We start from the raw sequence: 27,472 nt of genomic DNA, 5'->3' as shown, positions 1-27,472 counted from the left end.
AGAATTACTTTTTTCAATATAACAGTTTCCACTCCAGGACATTGGTGGAGTCATTACCTAGGAGCCAGCTCCTCAGGGTCAATAGGATTGTAAGCATTAAGGATAGACAAACAATCAGATTGAAAGAAATGGCAAAAAAAATTACAGATAGGGGTTACCCACGTAAATTACTTGACAGCACTATTGAAAATTTAGATAAGACTGTTACCAAAACATCTAACATTAATAAAAACAGGATGGTATTTGTAAGTCAGTATAATCCTTTAAGTGGTAAAATAACTAAACTTATTCGCTAAAACTGGCATATCCTTGAGGGATGTAATAAGGATATAGTGCAGTTCAGGGATCCACCACTTATGGCCCACAAGAGGGTGAAAAGTCTCAGAGACCACCTTATAAGGACAGACATAGGTTCCAACAAAGAATTAAAACAATCTGTCTTAGGCAGTAAAAGGGTGGGTACTTTTCCCTGTTTAAGTTGCATGAACTGCAATTCCATTATCAAGGGAGCCAATTTTCATCATCCACATAGTGGAAATAAATATAACATAAAAGGTTTCTTTACTTGTGAGACCACGCATGTGGTCTACCTCATTAAGTGTCCCTGTTCTATGGTCTATATCAGGGAAACGACCCGTAAGGCCAGGGACCGCATGAGTCAACACTGATCTAATATCAGGTGTAAAAACTTAGAGGCACCTCTCTCTGGCCATTTTCTTGAGAAAGGACATAATATTAGTTAGCTTAGGTGGCAGATTATAGATCATATTGAACTTAACAGGAGTGGTATTGACAGGGAGCGCCTTTTATAACAAAGGGAAATGTGGTGGATCCACAAATTAGAAACATTAAAACCTAGAGGCCTTAATAAGGATTATGACCAGTCCTGTTTTTTCTTATAAATTGCCATTGAGATTGAGTATTTTTTTCTATCATTATGTTTTTTCAAAGCAGCATTAATATTGGTTTTTAAGTATTTTTTTTGTATATTTTTTAAGAATTGATACATGTTTATTATAAAATGTTTGAGATATTTAATTAAATAATATATATAAAGGTATCTATGTATTGTCAAGGATGAATTATCCGTTGGTTGCCACAAGAGGGAGCTAAGTCTCCATCCCTGGCGCAATGGCGCCAAATTGAAAATGTTTAAAAGCCACTGTGTTATTGTATTAGTGTGAATCATGAATAAGGGGCTGTGACCCCCGAAACGTTGCTTATTTTTATTTGAATAAATTGCCTAATATTACTATTGAGTGCTCAAGGCACTTCTGATCTGCTCACCAGCTGTGTCCTGCTCAGGAGCTATAATCTGTTGCTGGTCACAAATGGGAATTTTACTGTTTGATTAACTCCTTTTTAAGGGGACGCTGATGCAAAAAATTATACTGCATTTAATGATTGCATTAGAATGTCAGTTTAACCCCTTTATGACCACAATGTACCCTGTACGTCGCTGGCCGTTAGGGCATTTTCAGGCCATAATTCACGCTATTATGACCTTTCTCCAGCAGGCCCCCGGAATAGCACAGTCTCTACGCTGGCTATCAAAAAATCAAGCCCCAATGGGTTAAAGGGCCATTAAAGTCAAATTTTAAGTTTCAGATAAAGCATACAATTTAAAAAAAATCCCATATACTTCCATTATTAAAATGTGCACATTCGTTTTATATGCAAACTTTGAGTTTCCATCTCCTACTGAGCATGTGCAGAAATGCACACAATATACATATATGTATTTTGTGATTGGCTGATGGTTGTCAAATAATACAGGGGAGACAAATTGGATTAATTTTCAGTTTTACCAGAAAATATTTTACTGCTCATTTAAAATTCAAAGCAAGTGCTAATGCATTGTCTTTTATTGTATATTTGTTAATTATTCAATTCTACTGTATTTAGTGGTCCTTTAACTGGACCAACTATTCTTTCTACTACTTTTGTGTACTGATATCAAGACTAAAAAAAAGAATTCTAAACCAGTTCTTTCACTATGGATGAACTTCTGCGTGTGTGATAAAGTGAATGCTGTCTACATATAATTACAGTGTAATGGTGTAATTAAGACACAATTCTTGCACAAGTAGGCAAATGCACTCCCCCCATAGCACAAAAATATCTTGTCCAGTCTTTATTATGAGTATTAAATGAGTCCATAAGTTGACCCCTTATTACCTAATTTGTTCATTATTAAGAGTATCTCCTCTTTCATATGAGTGATCATAAGACCCTTTATTTATTACATTACATGGGGAAAAGCCAAATATGTACATAATTGAAACACATTTATAGCATGGTGCTTGTGTCTGAGAACAAAAAATCACACATCCACAATTTCCCTCAATTTTATTTTTCTCGTTCCAAAGATGATTCACTCTACGTTTCACCTGCTGAATGCAAAATTGGAAATTACTTAAATCTCTTGACACTAGACTTGGTGTAATAGCATGTGACTTATGCCACAAAGCTTCCCTGCTAAAAAAAAATACCAACACACTTGAGAGTGTCCTGTTTTCCACATCAGGCATCTCTTAGCCCTAAGACTATCATGTTAGACATCCTCTTTTTGTTAGGAGAAGAAACCCAATTTCTTTCCTGAGATATGGTGAGTCCACAACGTCATCAATTACTAGTGGGAATATCACTCCTGGCCAGCAGGAGGAGGCAAAGAGCACCACATCAAAGCTGTTAAAGGGATACTGAACCCAATTTTTTTCTTTATTGATTCAGATAGAGCATGCAATTTTAAGCAACTTTATAATTTCTATTATCAATTTTTCTTCGTTCTCTTGCTATCTTTATTTGAAAAAAGGCATCTAAGCTAAGGAGCCAGCAAATGTTTGGTTCAGAACCATGGACAGCACTTGTTTATTGGTGCTGTCCAATCAACAAGGACAACCCAGATTGTTCACCAAAAATGGGCCGGCATCTAAACTTACATTCTTGCTTTTCAAATAAACATACCAAGAGAATTAAGAAAATTTCATAATAGGAGTAAATTAGAAAGTTGCTTAAAATTACATGCTCTGGCATCCTCTTCCGGAGGAGGAGCTAAGCGCACGCTGGAGAGTACTGGTTCAGAGAGCTCCAGTCCCTAAGCTGTTGGCGGAGTTTTTCTAGCGCCTTGCCCTGAGTACCTGGGGTAGCTACCTGGACGGCCTGTTTCATCGCTACCGGAACCTTGCCAGTGGAAATCCAACCCACTGTACTGACAAATTGTCAGGTTGGAAGGACCTGTACCCCTTTTGTGTTCAGTGTACTGCACCGGGGTTTCTTCTTTTCAAATAACACAGCTCTTTTTTTTCTCCCTCCTCTCCCACCGGTGCTGCGTGAGAGGAGGTTTGAGCTACATGCCTCCAAGCGGTATGTTCTAAGAGTCGCTAATAAAATCGGCCAAAAATTGAACTAACAACGTTCCCTAAAAGAAACCATTTGGGCCGGTCTTTATGCCGAGCTGATTAGACGCAACCAGAGGGTTCCCTTTGCAAAGTGTGTCTTGGATCGGAACCGAGCGGCAGGTTGAACCCTACAAGTCCATTGGCACTGCAGGAGACCAACTACGGAGAGGAACCAGTGTCACCAGAAAGGTGAAAGTCTCACAGGAAAATACGGGCAAAAACTGCCACACACTGCTCCGGATACAACAGCCAGGTGATATAGATGTCTACGAGGTCTGGGAGCTTACCCATATATTTTAAACTTACCGGAGGTGTCTTTTTGTTCTGGGTCGGGAAACTGGGGGTTCTTCTACGGGAGGTGTGCTGCACCTCCCTCGAAGCATGGTGGACGACACTCAGCACTCGGAGCTGATTTGGAGCCAGTTTGGTGCCGCTGCTTGAGAGTGCTGCCTACTTCTCCCTTGGCCTTTCTGTGATAGGGGGCCACGACTTGTCTCTCCCTCCTCCTCTTCCACGGGTGCTGAGTGAGAGGAGGTCAGGTCTACATCTTTGTATCTGACGGCGATTGAGCGGTTGTTGCTCCAAGCTTGGCCTCTTGTTTTTTCTTCTCCCCGGGAGCAGGAAGGCCTCGATGTCATATTCCTGGTGTAGAGCCATCTGCATAGCCTTTCCTGCACATTGAACTTGAAAGGTAGAGGCGCCGGGAAATAGCTGTTCTCTGCCACAACAAACGGAGACTTACTGTAAAGTACTGTAATAATCAGACTTTTTGTTCTGCATGGGCTCTAATGCAGGAAAATTGTAAGGAACCTTAACATGTGAAAGGAAAAAGAAAAGGAAAAAAAAAAGGAAGAACTCTATCTTCCTGATAACAAGGAGAAAGCAGAGAGAGCCAAGGGAAAAAGAAAAAAAGGGGGGGAAAGAGAGAAAGAAAAGAAAGAAAAGCAGACTCCTTAGAGAGTGGCTTCAATCTTAAAGTTTTTTTTTTCTTTTCTTGTGTATGGTATTATAACACTGTTACTTGATGTTAGAGGTAAATGTTACATATTTTCTAGTGCAGTTTTATTCCCTGCTATTGTGGCATGTGAATCTTCGGTAAATCAGCTAGATATATATACCAGCTGGAGATAAGTAAAACTGAAGTTAACAAATATGCTACAAATCAAGTTTTTTTCTCTCTCTCTCTGCTGGGCATAGGAATAGTCTAACACTGAGTTTTCTTATAAACCTACAATTGTTACACAGGAGCTTAGTTCTATAACTGATCATAGTATATGGTAACAAATTGTATCTATTGTGAATCAATTGCTGTGTTGCTTTGTATCAGTTAGTTTCTGACCAAGTATTCAGCACTACTGTAATCAACACATCTTGCAAACACTAGAAAAATCAGAGTGATCTTGTATTGTTTAATTAAATAATTCTAAACTATTTCTAGTTAGAACAAACAATCGCAATCTTCCTTTGTACCAGGGATATAAGTATTTCCTTGCATTTGATTTAGCTATTTAGTTTCTCAGATATTTAAGGAATAAATCTTACTACACCACTGGAAGTAGATGGTTCTCTTTAGTCTCTATTTTCATTTGAGAAAAGTAGAATACAATTTGGTCAGGCTATAAATAATTGAATATTTGGTTATACAGGTACCCTTTTAAAGGTTAAACTGCGGCGGTGGCCCCGGGGGGTCCTTCTCTGGTCATTGAGTTATCATTGGCTGGTCAAGCTGTCCTAAATAATTTTTGTCACTTTTTTTCCCTCACTGTTTTACTTGGGCACCTCCTTCTATCCCATCACTCATCACACCCCTTCCCCCCTTCAATTATTCCCCCCCCCCCTTTTTTTTTTTCTTTTTTTTTTGTGTGTGTGTGTGTGTGTTCTCTCTTCCCCTCCCTCCAAATCACTGTACTGGGAGACTCTCCCCTGATTATCACTTTTATCACCTCTTTATCTTTAATCAAGTGCACAGCATATGGACAAATTCCTCAACACTTCCACCAGGACGCCTTCCCCAGCCATGGCAGACAGGTACAGGGATGGGAAACCTAGGGGTCCGCCTGAATTCTCTATAGATCCACATCCAGGTTCAGTGAACTTAGCAGCAACAAACGAAGTGTCTAACACCCAAGGTTTTGTTACTAGCATTTCAGAAGCTTTATCTCCCAAATTTGACACCCTAAAATCAGAAATCAAACTGGATATATTATCATTAACTGAGGAAATTAGACAGTTTGCTAGCAGAATACAGGAAGTGGAGCAAAGGGTTTCAGATTTGGAAGACTTAACTACATTGCATAGTTCTAAGTTAGAAACCACTGACATAAATATCCGCAAAATGTAGAGCAAAATAGAGGACCTTGAAAATCGTTCAAGAAGAAATAACATTAGAATTATTGGAGTCCCAGAAGAAAAGCAATTAGAAAATCTATGTACCTTTATATCAGAAACGCTAACACAGGCTCTTGAAATCTCGCCAGAGTACCAGCAGATAAGAGTTGAAAGTGCCCATAGGATAGGGTAACCTCGAACAGATAGCAAACAAAATTCTAGGCCTAGATCCGTGATCGCAATACTTTTAAAATATCAAGATAAAGTTATATTACTATTGGAGGCGCTAAAATACTCCTATTCCAAGACTTCTCAGCTGAAACAGCTACAAAGAGAAGAGAACTGGCCCCATTTGTACCAAATTTATACAGCAGGGTTACCGTGCCACTATAATCTACCCCTCGAAGCTGAAAGTCTTTGTTAAAGATGAAGTATACTTTTTTTGATAAAGCCCAAGAGGCTGAATTTTTTTTTAATGAGTTGGCTTCTACAGCTTAAAAGAGGATTAAAATAGCTGAATGATGTATACAGGCCCTGACACAGGGAACTATTTTAAATGTGAGGTGTGGGTTTTTTTTGTTTTTTTTTCCTCTGTTTTTTTTGTTTTTGTTTGTTTTGGTTGTTGGTTGTCCTCTCCCCCTCTCCTTCTCTCCCCTCTTGGTATCTGCCCCTAATGTGAATGCCAAATGGTCCTGATAAATTTAAATTAGTTTCCTGGAATGTGGGGGGTATCTCGACTCCCATTAAAAGGAAAGCAATTCTTGCCCAGATGAGAAAGATACATGCAGATATAGTTTTCCTCCAGGAGACACATTTAAACTTAGAAGAAGCAATGAAATTGAAGGCATCATGGGTCAAGGTAGTTTTTGCGGCTTCAAGCATCAGGAGAAAGAGAGGGGTGGCTATACTGATAGGACAGAAGATTAAGTTGGAAATCATCCACTCTGAGGTGGATCCAGAGGGGATATATGTCCTGTTGAAAGTCAAGATTGCCAAAAAGGTTTATACGCTATGTAACATATACAGGGAGTGCAGAATTATTAGGCAAATTAGTATTTTGACCACATCATCCTCTTTATGCATGTTGTCTTACTCCAAGCTGTATAGGCTCGAAAGCCTACTACCAATTAAGCATATTAGGTGATGTGCATCTCTGTAATGAGAAGGGGTGTGGTCTAATGACATCAACACCCTATATCAGGTGTGCATAATTATTAGGCAACTTCCTTTCCTTTGGCAAAATGGGTCAAAAGAAGGACTTGACAGGCTCAGAAAAGTCAAAAATAGTGAGATATCTTGCAGAGGGATGCAGCACTCTTAAAATTGCAAAGCTTCTGAAGCGTGATCATCGAACAATCAAGCGTTTCATTCAAAATAGTCAACAGGATCAGAGAAGCGTGTGGAAAAACCAAGGCGCAAAATAACTGCCCATGAACTGAGAAAAGTCAAGCGTGCAGCTGCCAAGATGCCACTTGCCACCAGTTTGGCCATATTTCAGAGCTGCAACATCACTCGAGTGCCCAAAAGCACAAGGTGTGCAATACTCAGAGACATGGCCAAGGTAAGAAAGGCTGAAAGACGACCACCACTGAACAAGACACACAAGCTGAAACATCAAGACTGGGCCAAGAAATATCTCAAGACTGATTTTTCTAAGGTTTTATGGACTGATGAAATGAGAGTGAGTCTTGATGGGCCAGATGGATGGGCCCGTGGCTGGATTGGTAAAGGGCAGAGAGCTCCAGTCCGACTCAGACGCCAGCAAGGTGGAGGTGGAGTACTGGTTTGGGCTGGTATCATCAAAGATGAGCTTGTGGGGCCTTTTCGGGTTGAGGATGGAGTCAAGCTCAACTCCCAGTCCTACTGCCAGTTTCTGGAAGACGCCTTCTTCAAGCAGTGGTACAGGAAGAAGTCTGCATCCTTCAAGAAAAACATGATTTTCATGCAGGACAATGCTCCGTCACACGCGTCCAAGTACTCCACAGCGTGGCTGGCAAGAAAGGGTATAAAAGAAGAAAATCTAATGACATGGCCTCCTTGTTCACCTGATCTGAACCCCATTGAGAACCTGTGGTCTATCATCAAATGTGAGATTTACAAGGAGGGAAAACAGTACACCTCTCTGAACAGTGTCTGGGAGGCTGTGGTTGCTGCTGCACGCAATGTTGATGGTGAACAGATCAAAACACTGACAGAATCCATGGATGGCAGGCTTTTGAGTGTCCTTGCAAAGAAAGGTGGCTATATTGGTCACTGATTTGTTTTTGAATGTCAGAAATGTATATTTGTGAATGTTGAGATGTTATATTGGTTTCACTGGTAAAAATAAATAATTGAAATGGGTATATATTTGTTTTTTGTTAAGTTGCCTAATAATTATGCACAGTAATAGTCACCTGCATAATTATTTTAAAAGTATTTTAAAATATATCAATTATGGCAAATAAGTATTGCTATATTTTAATGTACACTAATATGTGAGTGTATATTTATCTTTATATGTCACACCCATTTAGTTAAATCTTTCACAGCTTGAGTCCATGGGTGTTTTTTATACGTAAATTATGAATTTACACAGTTCTTAATGCCTATTTTTATTTTGTCTTATTTTCTTTCTTATTCTAATATTTTGTATTTTAGCAACGTTATGTATAGTGCAACTAAATATTGCTTGACATCCTCAACATCACATACCCTAGAATCCCTATTATCTTTTGTAGTAGTTAAACTATTTCGGTTAAATCACACCTAGCTAATTTTAGAGTATCACATATGGCAGTTAACCACCTAAATACAAAACTGGAAGTGACATTGAGGCAGCTAACACAACAGCTAACCGTTAGTATATGAAACCGGAAGTGACATTACGTCAGCAATACCGGAAGTGACGCAGTAAGGAGTGACGTCACTTCCGGTCTGGCGATTCCAAAGAGACAGGTAAACAACGATATATTAGTTACGTGAACTCCAGTAATAGAAAAGGATTACATGATACACTGAGTTTGGTAACTAAAGAAATAGACCACATAATTATAAGGGAAGGATATTGAATGCTTGAAATGTTAAAGGATGTCTGGCCCAAAACGGAAGGGAAACACAAGGAAGGAATCACTTCCGGTTTGCAATAAACACATTTGGCGCCAAAATAACGGCAATAACGATTGGTTACTTACACGTATAAATTAAGCCACCTTAGCACACCACAGTATAGTCTTGATAAAGGCCTAAGGAAGGGCTGAAACGTGTTGACATCATATGGTGAGCTTCATTCTGATTTTATTTACGATTTTGGTAGCAATATTGCACTATGTTATATTTGTTTTATTCACAGGATTAACACTAAGGGACTGAGTCTTGGGACTGGATTTCCTTTTCTTCCACATTCCCCAATTTTCCTATTCACACTCTGAGGACACACTAACAGGAAGGATTATAACAATTTATCACCACTATTGAGTACAATCATGTTATTTACAAATATTCTTTTGATATCCAACACTACACAATTTTTTGGATATACTTTTTATCTACCTTATTCATTATTTTTCCACTCTATTTTATATTTTTATATTTTTGATTTTTTATTATTTTTTTATATTTCTATTTTTATCGTTGAATTTTTTCCCACAATTTTTCACATTTTCCACCAATTTTAGACTGTTTGGAATTTATCAGCACATGTCTTATATTGCTTATTTTTTATTCTAATAAGAAGAAGAGCTTACTATCCCTTAAGGATTTACTGAACCTATCCCTACTACTTTTAAGGAATCAATCAGAACTGGACATTAATAATCACAATTGTAACCAATTATATATTCAGACCTACATTGCATTGTCCCCATTTTTAACCACATGGATCCATGTTTTTATGTCTAATTGTATTCTTTGTGAACCATTTGTATTTGTATTTATGTATATTTATGTTGGTAATTAAATTATATTAATTTAAGTACGAACCCTTAGCCTTCCAATTAGGCGCTCCTTGGACTTTGAATAATAATAGCCCTTTTAAACTCAGACTACAAGATCCTAACCTCAATATTAGCACTCAGAATTCAGATGACCCTTTCAAAGATTATTCATACGAATCAAGCAGTGTTTTGCATAAACGCAACTCTGCAGCAAAAATAAGAGAGGTTCTCGCCATAACTGAGTATTTTGGGACTTGGGGGGGAGTGGAGGGGGTGGGAGGGGACTCCCCGGATTTGTCCATCATTTCAATTGACGCTGAAAAAGCAATCGATTCAGTGTTTTTAGACCACATAATTGGTTCTCTAGCAAAGTATGGGTTTAGAGATAAGTTTCTTAAATTTATAGAAAACTTATACAATGCACCCCACACAAGGTTGATTGTTAACAATATTCTTTCTTCGGATATTACGCTTGGGAGAGGCATGCGTCAGGGATGTCCCCTTCTTGTTGATGTGGCTATCGAGCCATTTGCAATTATGGTTAGACATTGTCTGGAAGGTGTTAAAATAGGTAACTATGAGATAAAAATTGCGCTAAATGCAGACAACATACTTTTATATTTGGCAAACACCTAACACCAAATATACCTAAACTACTTCAAATAATTGATCAATTTGGATCTTTCTCAGTTTACAAGGTGAATGCGGCTAAATCCGAATTTCTCTGGCTTAGGAAAAATTGAGACTCTATTTCTAATATCCCCTTCAGAGTAGTTGTTGATTCATTCAAGTATTTAGGGATTCTGATCCCGGTTAAAACAGAAGATCTATATAATCTTAATATACCCCCAATTATCAAAAATATCAGGGAAAAACTTAAGATTTGGCAAAATCTGCCGTTGTCCATTTCTGGACGGGTAGCACTATTCAAAATGATTCTTCTTCCAAAGTTGTTATAGAATATCCTTACTTAAACTTTCGCTCCCAAATGAACAAGGAGGCCTTGCCTTGCCAGATATAAGATTAAATAATCTGGCTTTTTTAGCATGCATAGTGACCAATTGGATTATCTCCAACAACTATGTTTTGAATAATTTTCTTGAAGAAAGTATCTGCAATCAATTTCTCCCAATAGCATTGATTCATTGTGAGCCAAAAGGACTACCGGCAGAAATCAAGAAACTTAAAACTATATTTAACCCATTAAAAGCTTGGTGGAAAATTTGCAATCTTTTATCAATAAACTGTAGGGCCTCTCAATATTTGCCTCTGTTAGGGAACCCCAAATTTCAAGCAGGCCTCAACTCAGCAGTGTTCAAAAGATGGCACAATATTGGGCTGAATAGGGCAATGTGGTTTATGGACAGGGGTAAAAAAATGTATAAAATCTTTTGAGGAACTGAAGAATGAATTTAATATAACTAACAAGGATTTCTTTGCATATCTACAAACAAGACATTTTGTTTCAGAATTAATAAAGGAAGCTGGGTGGTGTTGGGCCTTGGATAATCTAGAAAGTTTGCTTGCGTTAATTAAATATGGACGTATGTCAATATCCCCGTGTTACAATTTTCTTAGAATCAGTAAGGGAGTTCCAATCTTAGAGATAATTGCTTCACACTGGAATTTAATAATCCTGCAGAATAATATCAATTCAAAAAGTCTTCAAATATCTATTTATAGAATAGCACAGGTTACACACTCTGCTACTTGGAGACAATTACATGTCATATTGTTGCATAAAGCATATTATACTCCTGAAAGGGGCTTCAAACTTCATAACCTAAGTTTTAATAAATGCCCCAAGTGCTCATTTCCCGCAGCTGATCTGATACACATGCTGTGGAAATGTCTAAAAATAAGGAATTTTTGGTACAAACTAGAATTTTGGTTCAACGATTCACTTAAGATCTGCCCTCTGGTTCTATCTCTCTATCAGATTGTACTTTGTCTGGATAATAAAGCCGATCATCAGTCCAGTGAAAAACTAACAATCCTGTCCATTTTAGCATCTAGATACCTAATTTTAAAAAAATGGAAATTGTGTTCAATCCCAAGCATTCTGGAAGTCAAGAATTGTTTGAAGAAGCAGTGTTTATTAGAACAAAGAGAGGCCAACATAGATAGTGAGACAGATATTATACAATTCTTTAGTAAATGGTCGATATTTATCAAAACACTCTCACCTATGGAAATAGACTATTTGATCTTTCCATTTAAAAATTCTGAATTAGTCTTGTTGGGTTTATGGTAGAATAGTCAGGAAACAGCGGCTTAAATAAGTAATGTACAATTGGTAGAATGCGATGTTAGGTCTTGTATATGATTTATTTTTTGTTAGGTATTTTTGTATTCAAGTACAAAATTTATGTATATTCTTAAATAATTTATTTAAGTAATTATTTGTTTACTTTCTAGTCATGTAAAGGAACATGTTGAATCTTATTTTTTCTTCTTTTGTACCCTGAGTTGGTTTATTAATAAAGATAATTGGAAAAAAAATAAAAAATTTGCATGCTCTATCTGAATAACGAAAGAAAAATTTTGGGTTCAGTGTCCCTTTAAGTATCACTCCCCTTCCCACAATCCCCAGTCATTCTCTTACCCTTGGTGCATGGAGGAGGTGAAGTTTTGGTGTCTGAAGAAAATTTGATTTCTTTCGCTACAAGCAAGATTTTAACTAATCTAGAAAGCCAGAGTAGGTTTACTCTGATCTTTCCCTTTTTTACAAGATTGGGTCTAGTCGTAGTCCACGTTAATCTCTTCAGTAGGGTAGTGGTGGCTTTAAAGCAGTTAGGAACTTGTAAGGTGGGCCTTTTTACGTTTTCCTAACATATTTGCTGCCCATTGTATAGAAAGCCAGAGTAGGTTTACTCTGTTCTTTCTTTTTCTACAAGTCTCTGTGAGGAGTGGCGTCCTCTCACACCGTGTAGCTGTCCTCCTACCTGACAGCCAGACTGCAGGTAAGTGCCTTTGTCTTCTGGGTTTGGTAGACTGTGCACTTCATATGGTCAAGCTGCAGCTTTCTATGGGACAAAAGTATCCTTATAAGGATATTTACAGGCAGGGAGCAGGCACTAAGATGTGACTGGAGACAGGGGTTATCACTTTTTATGGTATTTAAGTATAATCCTTTTTATTTATTTGTGGGCTCTGCTAGCAAGCTTATAGTTTTTAGCACACTTCGTATGGATGGTGATCCACATAATGGCTGTTCTACTATGACATATGCAGTTTCGATGTCTACTGTTCTACTATGACATATGAAGACTTGCTGTATGGTCAGTTCTCTAAGACAGTTAAGTGCTGTATAGAGTAGGAAGCTGAGTTTTACTTTGCTGCAACATCACATGGTTGAGGAAGGGACGCTGCATGAAACGTGTGTATTTAAAGAAGTTACTACTATATTTTTTTGCAGGCAGAAGCTCCATGATCCTTCTGATCATTATTTTCTACTTCGGACGTCCGCCATGATTTTAAGGGCGGGAAGAGACGCTGCATCATCAGAGACTATAAGCGCGCACTTGTATGCAACACAGTTTCTCTTTGGCAGGTCACGTGACCCATTTTCTCCGCCTTGCTTAATACTTGCTTTATAGTCAGTTTGCGGGGTGGCGTCCCCCATGATAGTTTTTACTTTCATTCTCAATCGGCAGGAGATCTGTCGTGCTTCCAGGGCTGAGTTAGGCTGGGGAAGCGGAGTGAAAGTTTTTAAAAATGCAGAGATTTTTTTTTACCATGAATTGTCTTACTTCAGTCAGACTGTGTTTGGAAAAATCGTTCTCTGAAGCCCTATCAGTGTTTTATTAGAGTACAAGTACACAGCATATTTACTTATGGGCCTAAATAAAATAAAAATCTTCTCATTTAATTCTGCATCAAGAACATCTATGTGTCTTGTTCTTTATGTTATGTTGTATAGTGTAAATTGTTGCCTATATGCAATTATGTGCTGCTTGCTTAGCTACAAATTTCTCATGTTGAGATAGGGTATTGTCCACTGAACCCAATGTCTCTCAGGTAGAAGCTGTTTAGGCAATGCCAAAGCTTTCTCCTTAAACGTCCCAAGCCTCAATGGTGTCACATAAAGTACCCTGTGGTTCCTTTCAATCTCCTGGAGGAGTTATTTGCAGGCAGAAATTGCTGCACAGGTATCTTCAATGGTATCTGAGGCATTATCTGTTTTTTCCTATGCTAAAGGGAAAATGCAAGAGGTAAATTAGAGATTCAGATAGTAAGGTTTCTGCTCCGCCTTCTGCTACTCAGATAGTCTTCCTCATATGTCTGATGAGGATATGTTGGTAGCCTCTAAGGGTGAAAGCTCAGTTTCAGACAGTATAATTCCTTTATCTGATGCTGAAGTGGTATCCTTCAGGTTTTAGCTTGTACACCTTCTTGTGTTGTTAAGGGAGATTTTGGCTACTGTGGGCGACTCCAATACTCCTATCGTTGTCAACCTAGGAAATCTAGTAAACTTAATATATACTAGGATTTCTCTGTGGAAGTTTTTCCTCTTCCAGACCGTGCAAGGAGATTTTTTCACAGGAATGGGAGAAGTCAGTGATTCCTTTTCCCCATCTCCGGTCTTTAAATAGATTTTTCCTGCCACTGTCTCCGTTCAATATCATGTCGCACAGTGCCTAAAGTAGAAGGGGCCATCTCTACTCTGACTATGAGAACTAAGATCCCTATAGTTGAGAGCTGCTCTTTTGAGGAGCGATGAGCAAGCTGGAAGCTTCTTTGCTATTGCCACTGTGCCAAATGTGGCATTCCTTTGGTGCAACGACTTGTCTGATTCTGTTTCGGAAGAGATTCCGTTGGTGGAAATCCAGGTCAGAATTTCGGCCTTTAAGCTAGCCAATTCTTTTTCTGAGGCTACCATATAAGCTATTAAGCTGGGAGCCAGGATATCTGACTCGTGAATAACTCCACAGGAGTGAGCACAGTGTTTATCTATATGGCACACATTAACAAGCAGTGTCTTGCTGTGATAAGCTATAAAAGTGCACTGAGATAAAGGCGACCTGCAGGGGCTTATAAACAGACATAAATGTAGAGGTTTAAAGGTTTTAAAGTATATTAATATTGCAATGCTGGTTGTGCAAAGCTGGGGAATGGGTAGTAAAGGCATTATATATCTTTTTAAACTATAAACATTTTGGTGTAGACTGTTCCTTTAAATTTTTGTCCCACCTTTAAAGTGTATCATATTTATAATACCATGTTTGTTACTTGCCTAATTTAAACATTTTGTTACAGCAAGTAGTTAGATATGGCTATGCATGCACATACAAACTGCAAGATTTACATCTCTAAAGACATAAAAGGTGCAGCACTATGGGGGTTTTTTTTTTACCACAAATACATAAAGGAGAAGTTATTTGTATAGAAAGGGTTAAAGTGACACACTTGTTTATTTTTTATCTATTACATTAGCCTTAATACTTAGAATATTCAGCCATTTACAACTTCAAGACTTGGTATTTAGTTGTTTTTTTTATCAGAAAATGTTGATGCAGAATTATGTAACATTATCTGAGCGACAGCTTTAAAAATCAAAAGATTTAATAGATTTTAGCCCTCAAAAGTTGCACTTACCTGGTCTCCTCTCCAAGCTCTTCTGATCATGTCTTCTTTTTCAAAGGCGGTTCGCGGGGGTGCTGTCTAATCACAGGGTGCCCAATCGTGCTATTGAACTAAATGTACCAGACCAGAGTGGGAGGGCGCTGCATTCAGTTAAATAGCACAATCGGGCGCACTGTGATTAGACTAGCGCGCCCGCGAACCGCTTTTGAAAAAGAAGACCTGATCAGAAGAGCTTGTTGAGGAGACCAGGTAAGTGCAACTTTGAAGGCTAAAATCTATGAAATCTTTTGATTTTTAAAGCCGTCGCTAAGATAATGTTACATAATTCTGCACTATGTGCAGAATTATGTAACATTATTTTTTTACATTTACTATTTCTTTAAGTACAATATAAACGCCAGCCTCACAGGAAGTGAAACCATTCTGTTGTATGTTTTGTGCTGAAGTTACTGCCTGAAGCTTTAAATAAAGATTGCAAGAGGTCTCTTCCTCACCCGATTTCCTCAACACAAGAATTTTTGCATAGCAATATTTCTACAGTAGTTCTTTTTTTTATTATTATTATTATAAATTCAATAAAATTGTCAAAATTAAAAAAAAAATCTACTTGATAATTTGTTCACAATTGCCATACCATCTCTTTAGTTTAACAAGTAGAAGAAATAAAAGTTTAGTTTTATTTTGACAATGAAAACCATGAAACTTCCCAGGGCGAAGTTACATTTTTCGAAATCAGGTACAGGCTTTGATGATTGTATGTTTGTATGGGAGTGTGTGCAGTGTTCTTTCTATGACCGAATATGGGCTAGATTATGAATGGAGCGCAATATTGTGCTTACATGAGCGCAATATTTGCACTCCGTTACATGAGCGCAATATTTGCACTCCATTCAGTAATACCTGGGCATGTAAATGTGCACTGGTATTATGAGTACAGTGCAATGTGAACGCGACCTCACGTTTGCATTGCCCGGAAGTCAAACACTTACGAGAGCTCACTTCCATAGGCTCCACCCCGGCAGCCACCAGCAAACCACCTAGCGCAGCACAGGGGGCAAACCGTGCAGCGTATATACATATATATATTAATGTATGTAATATATGTATGTATGTATATATACAGTATCTCACAAAAGTGAGTACACCCCTCACATTTTTGTAAATATTTTATTATATCTTTTCATGTGACACTTTGCTACAATGTAAAGTAGTGAGTGTACAGCCTGTTTAACAGTGTAAATTTGCTTTCACCTCAAAATAACGCAACACACAGCCATTAATGTCTAAACCGTTGGCAACAAAAGTGAGTACACCCCTAAGTGGAAATGTCCAAATTGGGCCCAACGTGTCAATATTTTTTGTGGCCACCATTATTTTCTAGCACTGTCTTAACCCTCTTGGGCATGGAGTTCACCAGAGCTTCACAGGTTGCCACTGGAGTCCTCTTCCACTACTCTATGACGACATCATGGAGCTGGTGGATGTTAGAGACCTTGCGCTCCCCCACCTTCCGTTTGAGGATGCCCCACAGATGCTCAATAGGGTTTAGGTCTGGAGACATACTTGGCCAGTCCATCACCTTTACCCTCAGCTTCTTTAGCAAGGCAGTGGTTGTCTTGGAGGTGTGTTATCATGTTGGTATACTGCCCTGCGTCCCAGTCTCCGAAGGTAGTTATCATGCTCTGCTTCACTATGTCACAGTACATGTTGGCATTCATGGTTCCCTCAATGAACTGTAGCTCCCCAGTGCCGGCAGCACTCATGCAGGCCCAGACCATGACTATCCCACCACCATGCTTGACTGTAGGCAAGACACACTTGTCTTTGTACTCCTCATCTGGTTGCAGCCACAGACGCTTGACACTCTCTGAACCAAATAAGTTTATCTTAGTCTCATCGGACCACAGGACAGGGTTCCAGTAATCCATGTCCTTAGTCTGCTTATCTTCAGCAAACTGTTTGCAGGCTTTCTTTAGAAGAGACTTCCTTCTGGGACAATAGCCATGCAGACCAATTTGATGCCGTGTGTGGCGTATGGTCTGAGCACTGACAGGCCGACCCCACCCCTTCAACCTCTGCAGCAATGCTGGCAGCACTCATACGTCTATTTCCCAAAGACAACCTCTGGATTTGACGCTGAGCATGTGCGCTAAACTTCTTTGGTTGACCATGGCGAGGCCTGTTCTGAGCGGATCCTGTCCTGTGAAACCGCTTTATGGTCTTGCCCACCGTGCTGCAGCTCAGTTTCAGGATTTTTGCAATCTTCTTATAGCCTAGGCCATCTTTATGTAGAGCAACAATTCTTTTTTTCAGATCCTCAGAGAGTTCTTTGCCATGAGGTGCCATGTTGAACTTCCAGTGACCAGTATGAGAGAGTGTGAGAGCGATAATACCAAATTTAACACACCTGCTCCCCATTCACACCTGAGACTTTATAACACTAAGATGTCACATGACTCCGGGGAGGGAAAATAGCTAATTGGGCCCAATTTGGACATTTCCTCTTAGGGGTGTACTTACTTTTGTTGTCAATGATTTAGACATTAATGGCTGTATGTTGAGTTATTTTGAGGGCACAGCAAATTTACACTGTTATACATGCTGTACACTCACTAATTTACATTGTAGCAAAGTGTAATTTCTTCATTGTTGTCACATGAAAAGATATAATAAAATATTTACAAAAATGTGAGGGGTGTACTAACTTTTGTGAGATACTGTGTATATATATATATATATATATATATATATATATGTGTGTGTGTGTGTGTGTGTGTATATATATACAGTTATGCTCATAAGTTTACATACCCTGGCAGAATTTATGATTTCTTGGCCATTTTTCAGAGAATATGAATGATAATGCAAACATTTTTCTTTCACTCATGGTTAGTGTTTGGCTGAAGCCATATATTATCAATCAACTGTGTTTACTCTTTTTAAATCATAATTACAACAGAAACTACCCAAATGACCCTGATCAAAAGTTTACATACCCTGGTGATTTTGGCCTGATAACATGCACACAAGTTCACACAAAGGGGTTTGAATGGTTATTACAGGTAACCATCCTCACCTGTGATCTGTTTTCTTGTAATTAGTGTGTGTGTATAAAAGGTCAATGAGTTTCTGGACTCCTGACAGACCCTTGCATCTTTCATCCAGTGCTGCACTGACGTTTCTGGATTCTGAATCATGGGAAAAACAAAATAATTGTCAAAGAATCTGCGGGAAAAGGTAGTTGAACTGTATAAAACAGGAAAGGGATATAAAAAGATATCCAAGGAATTGAGAATGCAAATCAGCAGTGTTCAAACTCTAATAAAGAAGTGGAAAATGAGGGGTTCTGTTGATACCAAACCACAGTCAGGTAGACCAACTAAAATGTCAGCCACAACTGCCAGGAAAATTGTTCGGGATGCAAAGACAAAACCACAAATAACTTCTGGTGAAATACAGGACATGTGGTGTGGCTGTTTCAAGATACACAATAAGGAGGCACTTGAAGAAAGATGGGCTGCATGGTCGAGTCGCCAGATGAAAGCTATTACTACGCAAATGCCACAAAGTATCCCGTTTTCAATATGCCAAACAGCACAGAGACAAGCCTCAAACTTTCTGGCACAAAGTAATTTGGAGTGATGAGACCAAAATTGAGCTTTTTGGCCACAACCATAAACGCTACATTTGGAGAGGATTCAACAAGGCCTATGATGAAAGGTACACCATTCCTACTGTGAAACACGGAGGTGGATCACTGATGTTTTTGGGATGTGTGAGCTACAAAGGCACAGGAAATTTGGTCAGAATTGATGGCAAGATGAATGCAGTATGTTATCAAACAGAACGCCTCATTTTCCACTTCTTGATTAGAGTTTGAACACTGCTGATTTGCATTCTCAATTCCTTGGATATCTTTTTATATCCCTTTCCTGTTTTATACAGTTCAACTACCTTTTTCCCACAGATCCTTTGACGATTCTTTTTCTTTCCCCATGATTCAGAATGCAGAAACATCAGTGCAGCACTGGATGAAAGATGCAAGGGTCTGTCAGGAGTCCAGAAACTCATTGACCTTTTATACACACACACTAATTACAAGCAAAGAGATCACAGGTGAGGATAGTTACCTTTAATAGCCATTCAAACCCCTTTGTGTCAACTTGTGTGCATGTTATCAGGCCAAAATCACCAGGGTATGTAAACTTTTGATCAGGGTCATTAGGGTAGTTTCTGTTGTCATTATGATTTAAAAAAAGTAAACACAGTTGATTGATAATAAATGGCTTCAGCCAAACACTAACCATGAGTGAATGAAAAGTTTTTGTGTTATCAAAAATTCTGCCAGGGTATGTAAACTTATGAGCACAACTGTGTATATGTGTGTATATGTGTATATATATATATATATATAGATATAGATATATATATATATAAGCATATACATATATATTTATAGTGAAAAAACATTCCCCCATTCACCTCCATATAAAGGCACTTTAGGTGCAGTTTTCACCCCCCCCCCCAACACCCCACATCCTCTCACTTTAACCCCTTATAACTGCTTTGTGCAGTTTTGTTTATAAAAAAAAAATGCTCAGATTTATTTTTTATTTTAAACTACCTCTTTATTTTGGGGGCAATTGGGGCAAATTTGTATCTTTAACCAGAGGTCTGATTTGTGATCTAGCCCTTAACGGGCATACCATTCTGCTGATTCTACTTACTAACTGGCTAAAATTTAAGCCAAATTAAGGTAAAATTAGCTAATAATATAGTTTTTCAATGTCTGTCGCACAAAATTAGCAATTAATCAAATTGTTAGATTATGCAGCTAAAACTGTGTTTAGATATCTTAAAGGGACAATAAAGTCAATACTGAACTTTCATGATTCAGATAGAACAGCGGTTCCCAACCTGTGGTACGTGTACCCCTGGGGGTACTTGGCAGACCAGTTGGGGCTACTCAAAAATATTGTTGGTAATGGCGGAAGATCCGGGGGGAGGGTCGGGGGGCACTCTCAATGGGTCATCAACTAATAACCATCGTGGAACTGTGGAAGGAAGGAGCGTTCAGCCGGAAAGTGACAAGTGAAGTCCTGGCATAGGCAGATGGGAGCCCCTGCACCTGAAATATGTGGACCGGGTGTGGATGACTCCGGTCCACATATTAATGATCACCCTGTCACCAGACAGCTTAGCCTCCTGCTTCACCCACCCCCGTGCACAAAATGTTGACTGCGAGTGCGCAGTTAGAAACAGCACTGCAGCAGCATAGCTGCGTAGACACGTGTGGTAGAGCTGTGGAGGTTGCGAGTCACACAGGCGAGGTGGGTCTGCATCCCCAAATAAGTTATAGTCAGTGCTGGTAAGTAGAGTACTAATGCTAGTGCTTGCTTGAGTCAGATTGCTTTACTTCCAACTAAAAACATCCATAGTGGCTGGGTGGTTTATATCGATCTGATCTCACAAATTAAAATATTTATTTTTCTGATCATTACGCTTTGACTCCCCCCCCCCCCCCGGGCCGTGTTTAGGGGCAACCAGGCAGCTGCCAGGGGTGCCAGCCACACAGCAGGGCTCCTTCTGAGAATGAGATCTGAGCTTTATTCCTGTTGATACACGTACAGTCGTATGCCATTCAGATATAGCTTACCTCCCCTATAAAAAAAAGTGCTTCCTTTATTTTGAGGGATGGGTGTGGGTACTCATAAATGAAAAGCCTAATCAAGGGGTACGGGAGAGAAAAAAGGTTGGGAACCGCTGAGATAGAACATAACATTTTAAACAACTTTCCAATTTATTTCTGTTATCAATTTTGCTTTGTTCTCTTGGTATCCTTTGTTAAAGAGTACATATAGGTAGCCTGGTAAGAGTTTAGGAGGGTGCATGTGTCTTTTTTTGTGGAGAATGCTAATATGTGTATGTATAAAAGCCTGGAAATGGGCTACACACTGAGACTGGACTGGGTACACATCTATTATTCTTGGCAGCATTACCACAAAACCGAGATCTCATTAATATCTGGGCAACAGTTTCCGAACTGTCAGTTTTTTTCATCTATATAGTTTACTTCTAGGGGACAAAATTTTACTTGACATGTTTTTTCCCACAACCAACCAAGCATTTGAGAGCCATAGTAATCTCTGACAGCAACTGAACAAACTGTGCTATTCACTGCCTGGTCATTTTTTGTTCACACAAATAAAAGTTAGTTCTTGAATGTTTTTAATCTCTTGGTACAGTATATCCACAAGATGAAAGACTCCTAAATCTTCGTTTGACATCTAAAAAGGGAATTTTATAGAGAACTGCTTTTTACTTTATTCTACGTAATATAAATATATATATATATATATATATATATATATATATATATATATATATATATATATATATATATATATATATACATACACATACTGTACATACATACAAACTCTTTGGTCACATTCTTCTGAAGTTTATCTAGCACTTCTAATTTTACTGTGCAAAATTATTATAAATAGTGTTATGAAATGATGGTTTACAGAGACAAAATTGTACATTTGTCTCTAAGAAACCTTTTAAGAGTGAAGTTTGTTTAAAAAAAACATTGAAGTGAAAGTGAAATCTCTTGTACGTTTTCGTATACTTCTAGTAAAAATTATTACTGTTTCTCAATAGTCAACAAACTCATGCTGTGAGTTCCTTGTGCACAAGTCCTTACAGACACAATATACACCACCACCAGCTCTTTGAGCTTGAATACTAGTGCACAGGCCTTCACAGCATATGTGCGTATGCTGCTGAAAATGGTAGTAACTTTTACTAGAAGCATTTTGCTGATGGACGTATGTTGCAAAAATGCTTTTATTTACAATTGAAATGCACCCGTGCACATTTTAATTTGGACCTTTTTATTCATTTAATATAATGTCTTTTCATTTTTTAACCTACTGGTGAGGGGGAAAAATCAGTTCTGCACCTTATTTGTCTGACCCAGAGCCTATAAATGTTGCTTTTCAGACAATACCACATACAGTAACACTTGCCAAAACTGATGTCACCCTTTCAGTTAGAATATAACAAATATGAAAACACAAAGACCCATCAGGAATAAATTGGATATTAAACATATATTTAGGCGATTTATTTTGTATGGCAGGAAGAACTACGTATAGTGCAAAACTGCATGGGTTTTTAGATCTTTTTCTTTTGTAATCAGCAATTCTTTTCATGATAATTTTGCAGGTTTATATATTATGTGGAATTGTAAAACAACATTGAAAGAAAACCTTTATAGTAAAAAAGTTGCCAATATTTCTCAGAGGAAGAATTATTTTCAAAGGGAGATAAAAGAGAAAATGCTCTTATTATGCTAGATCATGTTGTTGTTGCATTATTGCTTGTATAATATAACTGTGTTTAACCCCTGGATTAAAGAATTAAACACAGCTAAAGTCAGCTCTAGAGCAGCGATGCACTACTGGAAACTAGCTGAACACCAATGAGCCAATGACAAGAGACAAATGTGTGTAGCCACCAATCACCAGCTAGCTTCCAGAGGTGTAGGATTTGTACAACGTATGATACAAATAGAACAAAGTCAATTTGTTAATAGAAGTGAATTTAAAAGTGTCTTAAAATGACATCTGAATCATGCAAGTTGAATTTTGACTTCACTATCCCTTTATTTGCTTTCATATTCCACTACTTTTACCATTGCTGGATAGGTGAAATAAATTATATTTTTTATTTCTTATTTTATAAATCACGTTATATTTATACAAATTAATCAAGAAAAAGTTATTTTAATTTCACTATCAGTTTTTAGTGTGAAGAAATAAATTACATTTCTTGTATTGTGGTTTGTTATAGTACCAGTAGATTAGTTTGACTTTGAATTAAATATTCCTATTTTATTAATCAGAGCTAAACTGGCTACTATCAGTACTGACCTTGCATTATGTCCTTCAAAATAAAAAAAAATGCAGATCTGCAATGCCCTCTGCTGCTGAAAAGTGATATAAATGCTAGCGTGTAAGGAAGTATTCATGCATTGTTGCATGTGTGTTGTAGTGGATGTTATTACCAGGCTTCCTCTAGAATGTAATGAAAAACATTGTTCTAGACTTTAATCATATAGTAGAGCTCACAGACATTTCAGTATTACTGAATATAATAGGAAAATATGCTAAAACAGACAAGATAGATTATACTGCAACTGTCTAACTGGCTAAAATTTAATCCAATATTAGGCTAAAATTAGCTTATTATTATTAACTAGTCCTAAAGCCTGTTCACACGGGCCATTTTTTGCAGTACAGCGGTCCCACCCCTTGCTCTCTCCCCCTCTCTTTTGTGCTCTCTCCCCCTCTCTTTTGTGCTCTCTTCCCCTCTCTTTTGTGCTCTCTCTCCCTCTCTTTTGCGCTCTCTCTCCCTCTCTTTTGCGCTCTCTCTCCCTCTCTTTTGCGCTCTCTTTCGCTCTCTTTTGCGCTCTCTCTCGCTTCCTCTCTCTTTTGCTCTCTCTCCCCCCTCTCTTTTGCTCTCCCACTCTCTTTTGTGCTCTCTCCCCCTCTCTTTTGCGCTCTCGCTCCACCTCTCTTTTGCTCTCTCTCTCCCCCCTCTTTTGCTCCCTATCTCCCCCTCTCTTTTGCTTTCTCTCCCCTCTCTTTTGCTCTCTCTCCCCCTCTCTTTTGCGCTCTCTCTCCCCCCTCTTTTACGCTCTCTTTCCCACCCCTCTCTTTTGCGTTCTCTCTCTCTTTTGCGCTCTCTTCCCCCCTCTTTTGCGCTCTCTCTCTCCCCTCTCTTTTGCACTCTCTCCCCTCTCTTTTGCGCTCTCTCTCTCCCCCTCTCTTTTGCTCTCTCTCCCCCTCTCTTTTGCGCTTTCTCTCTCCCCCTCTCTTTTGCGCTCTCTCTCTCCCCCTCTCTTTTGCGCTCTCTCTCGCCCTCTCATTTACACTCTCTCCCCCCTCTCTTTTACGCACTTTCTCCCCCCTCTCTTTTGCTCTGTCTCTCGCTCCTTTTTTTTGCTCTCTCTCTCCATCCCTCTCTTTTGCTCTTTCTCTCCATCCCTCTCTTTTGCTCTCTCTCTCCCCCTTCTATCCTCCCTCTCTTCTCCCTCTCTTCTCCCTCTTTTGCTCTGTCTCTCTCTATCCCTCTCTTTTGCTCTCTCTCTCCATCCCTCTCTTTTGCTCTCTCTCTCCCCCTTTCTCTTTTCCCCCCTATCTATTGCTCTCTTCCCCCCTCTCTTTTGCTCTCTCTTCGCCTCTCTTCCCCCTCTCTTTTGCTCTCTCTCCCCCTCTCTTTTGCTCTCTCTCCACCTCTTTTTCTCTCCCCTCTATTTTGCTCTACCCCCTCTCTTCTGCACTTTCCCCTCTCTTCTGCTCTTCCCCTTCTCTTTAGCTCTTTCCTATCTCTTTTGTCTCTCCCCCTCTCTTTCTATTTCTCTCTTCTCTCTCTCGCCAACCACGCCCGGCCATGCCCCCAACCACGCCCGGCCATGCCCCCGACCACGCCCGACCATGTCCACGCTCCCGTCCAGCCACGCCCACTTTTGCCACAAATAGGCCAGCATGTCAGGTAAGGCCAGGTGTGTTTGTCCTCACTGTCTCTACTGTGCATGACAGCTTCGGACAAACACACTTTTATATTATAGGATTGTTTTCAATGTTTGTTGCATAAATTATTATGAAATCGATATATGTTCAATTATGCAATTCATTTGTACTTTGGATAGTTTAAGTGAAATTTATAACAACAGAAAATGTTGTGATGCCATCTGACTGGCAAAATTGTCTATGGAGAACTTAACATTTACACATTGTTTGATGCAGTTGCTTTTGAATAGTCAAACTCCCCCTACTAATTTGAAGGAGCCAATGAAGACTTGTTACAAGAATAGACAAGGCAAGCCACTGTCATTTTGTTAGCAAAATTTGCAGTCTCTTATCAACTCTGCTGAGGACAATTAGAAACAGAAATGTAGCACGGTTAGGTTTGTGATGTCTGCAGTGTGCGCTTCTAATTCTCAGTATTTAGAAAATTTTACAGTTACAAGAATACAAATAATGTGTATATTGCAAAGTATTTTATTATGCATTCTTAAAAATGTTATATTGCAATGTCAAAGTAATTTGAGTTAAACGTGTGTGTCTTCATGTATGAAAACGAATGCCTGACTCTGCAAATGGGCAACTAGGTGCTTGTATGCAAAGGGGTTCAGCATTTGGGTAACAATAATAAAGTGAGCTTATTAACTAAGTTAGATCTGTTTCTATGTTACTCTATTTGCCCAGAGAAGCACCAGTCCTAAAAACACCAGTGGTTGGACTATCCAAAGTATTTGTCTATTTTATGTTTACTTCATAATTATCTTTGTTTTTGCTATTCCACAGCCACAGTCCATTCAGACAGCATAAAACCAAAGACAAACATGAGATTGACCGCATGACTCTCACTATGGTAAGGGTTAGTTTTGTTTATTTATTAATCACAATAGCAGTTATAAAAGTCACTTATTATGGTTCTTTGTTGCATTAGTTAATCAGCTGAAGTTACTTAAATTGCTATTAACATAAAAGAATGATATGCTTTAAATAATTAGGGCATTTAATGTTAAGACTAGTGACCCTGCACCTATGTGTGCTTAGCCCACACAAAGGGGTTAAACCCATAGTAGAAGTACCACTCGGAACCTTATGCTATATGTTTTATCCCTTATGTAGGATAAATACATATAGGTGCAGGGTCACTAATCTTAAAATTACATGCTTTAATGAATTTAGAGAATGTAATTTTTCAACTCTAATGTCCCTTTATTATGATGTAACAAGTTGGCAAATTCTCTTTTTCCATACAATAAAAGTATAATTTAATTGGGCTGTATTTAATTTAAAATAAAAAACAAAGTCTGAATTATAAACAATTAGCTTTTTTTTGCTTTTGATAAATTGTGGGAACTAATCTCAGTCTTTTTTTTTTTTCCCTCTCTCTATTTTGATCAATGTCAAGAACGTTGAGCTGCCAGATTCATTTACCCCGGAGCTCAAATCCCTATTGGAGGGCCTTCTCCAGAGAGATGTGAGCAAGAGACTCGGCTGTCAGGGATGCAGGCATGTATCTGACACCCACTCATACCATCCTAGCTGTGCAGTCTATGAAAAGAAAGCAGAAATAAAAATGGCTACCATTTATACTTTATGTCTGCTTTAGAAAAGTAATCTGTTACTCCCTTGCTTGGAAAAGCAATTTTTATAATCCATTGTCAATACATACTGTTTGCTTTTTATATACAATAAGTAACTACCTTTAGATAGAGCCAGCCTATACATTTAAGAGCCAAACACTATGATTAAGATGTATATATGTGTTTATATATATATATATATATATATATATATATATATATATATATATATATATATATATATATATATATATATATATATATATATATATATATATATATATATATATATATATATATATATATGAGAGAGAGAATATCATAATATAAAAGAAATATCTATGTGTGTATACAATAAAAGTTAGATTTGTATTTAACAGCGCCAAAGCCTAGAAAGGACCCAGCCGCACCAAGCTAAATGTTAGGTGTGTCAGGGGGAAGTAGGGGACTCTAAACCACGGCAGCCTAATTATAAGGTGCCTGGTATCGAGTTTTGTTGAGTCCTGGTTAAATTATTTAGTGGTCAATCAATTAGTTATATGGAAAAGTATATGAAAATGTTTACTTATTGTTTACTCAAATGTCTATAATCTAATATTGTCTGTCTTCTACTGCACATGTATAAGAAACAGTCGCTAACTCTCTCATGTATTTATTTGCAGTGCACATGAAGTAAAGGAGCATCCTTTTTTCAAAGGCATTGACTGGCAACAAGTGTATTTGCAAAAGGTAACAACAATTCTAATCTTAAAGTAACAATGCAGTTAGAGCTGCTGCTTTTTAACACATTTAGTAATCACAATGATGCACTAGAGAGGATACTCTTCTACTGTAAGGGACATGGGAGTGAAAATTAAACCTGCAATTTAAAAAAGAAAACTATCCAATTTACTGTTCATATCAAACTGACCTCTATTTCTCCAACATAGGTGTGTCCGGTCCACGGCGTCATCCTTACTTGTGGGATATTCTCTTCCCCAACAGGAAATGGCAAAGAGCCCAGCAAAGCTGGTCACATGATCCCTCCTAGGCTCCGCCTACCCCAGTCATTCTCTTTGCCGTTGTACAGGCAA

At 38.4% G+C, this 27,472-nt stretch overlaps 1 protein-coding gene across 1 annotated transcript in view; it reads left to right on the top strand.

Moving 5' to 3' along the window:
* Positions 1–27,472, top strand: part of GRK3 (G protein-coupled receptor kinase 3) — a 737,240-nt gene that overhangs the window by 653,106 nt on the left and 56,662 nt on the right. The window contains exons 14-16 of the mRNA XM_053702091.1: positions 25,609–25,675; positions 26,225–26,325; positions 27,062–27,128. Of these exons, the coding sequence (XP_053558066.1) occupies positions 25,609–25,675; positions 26,225–26,325; positions 27,062–27,128 (235 nt within the window). The remainder of the gene's footprint in view (positions 1–25,608; positions 25,676–26,224; positions 26,326–27,061; positions 27,129–27,472) is intronic.

The sequence above is a fragment of the Bombina bombina genome, chromosome 2, assembly GCF_027579735.1.
Source record: "Bombina bombina isolate aBomBom1 chromosome 2, aBomBom1.pri, whole genome shotgun sequence".
NCBI lineage: Eukaryota > Metazoa > Chordata > Amphibia > Anura > Bombinatoridae > Bombina > Bombina bombina.
The sequence above is the reverse complement of the archived record's forward strand: the minus strand, read 5'-3'. Positions and strand labels throughout refer to the sequence as shown.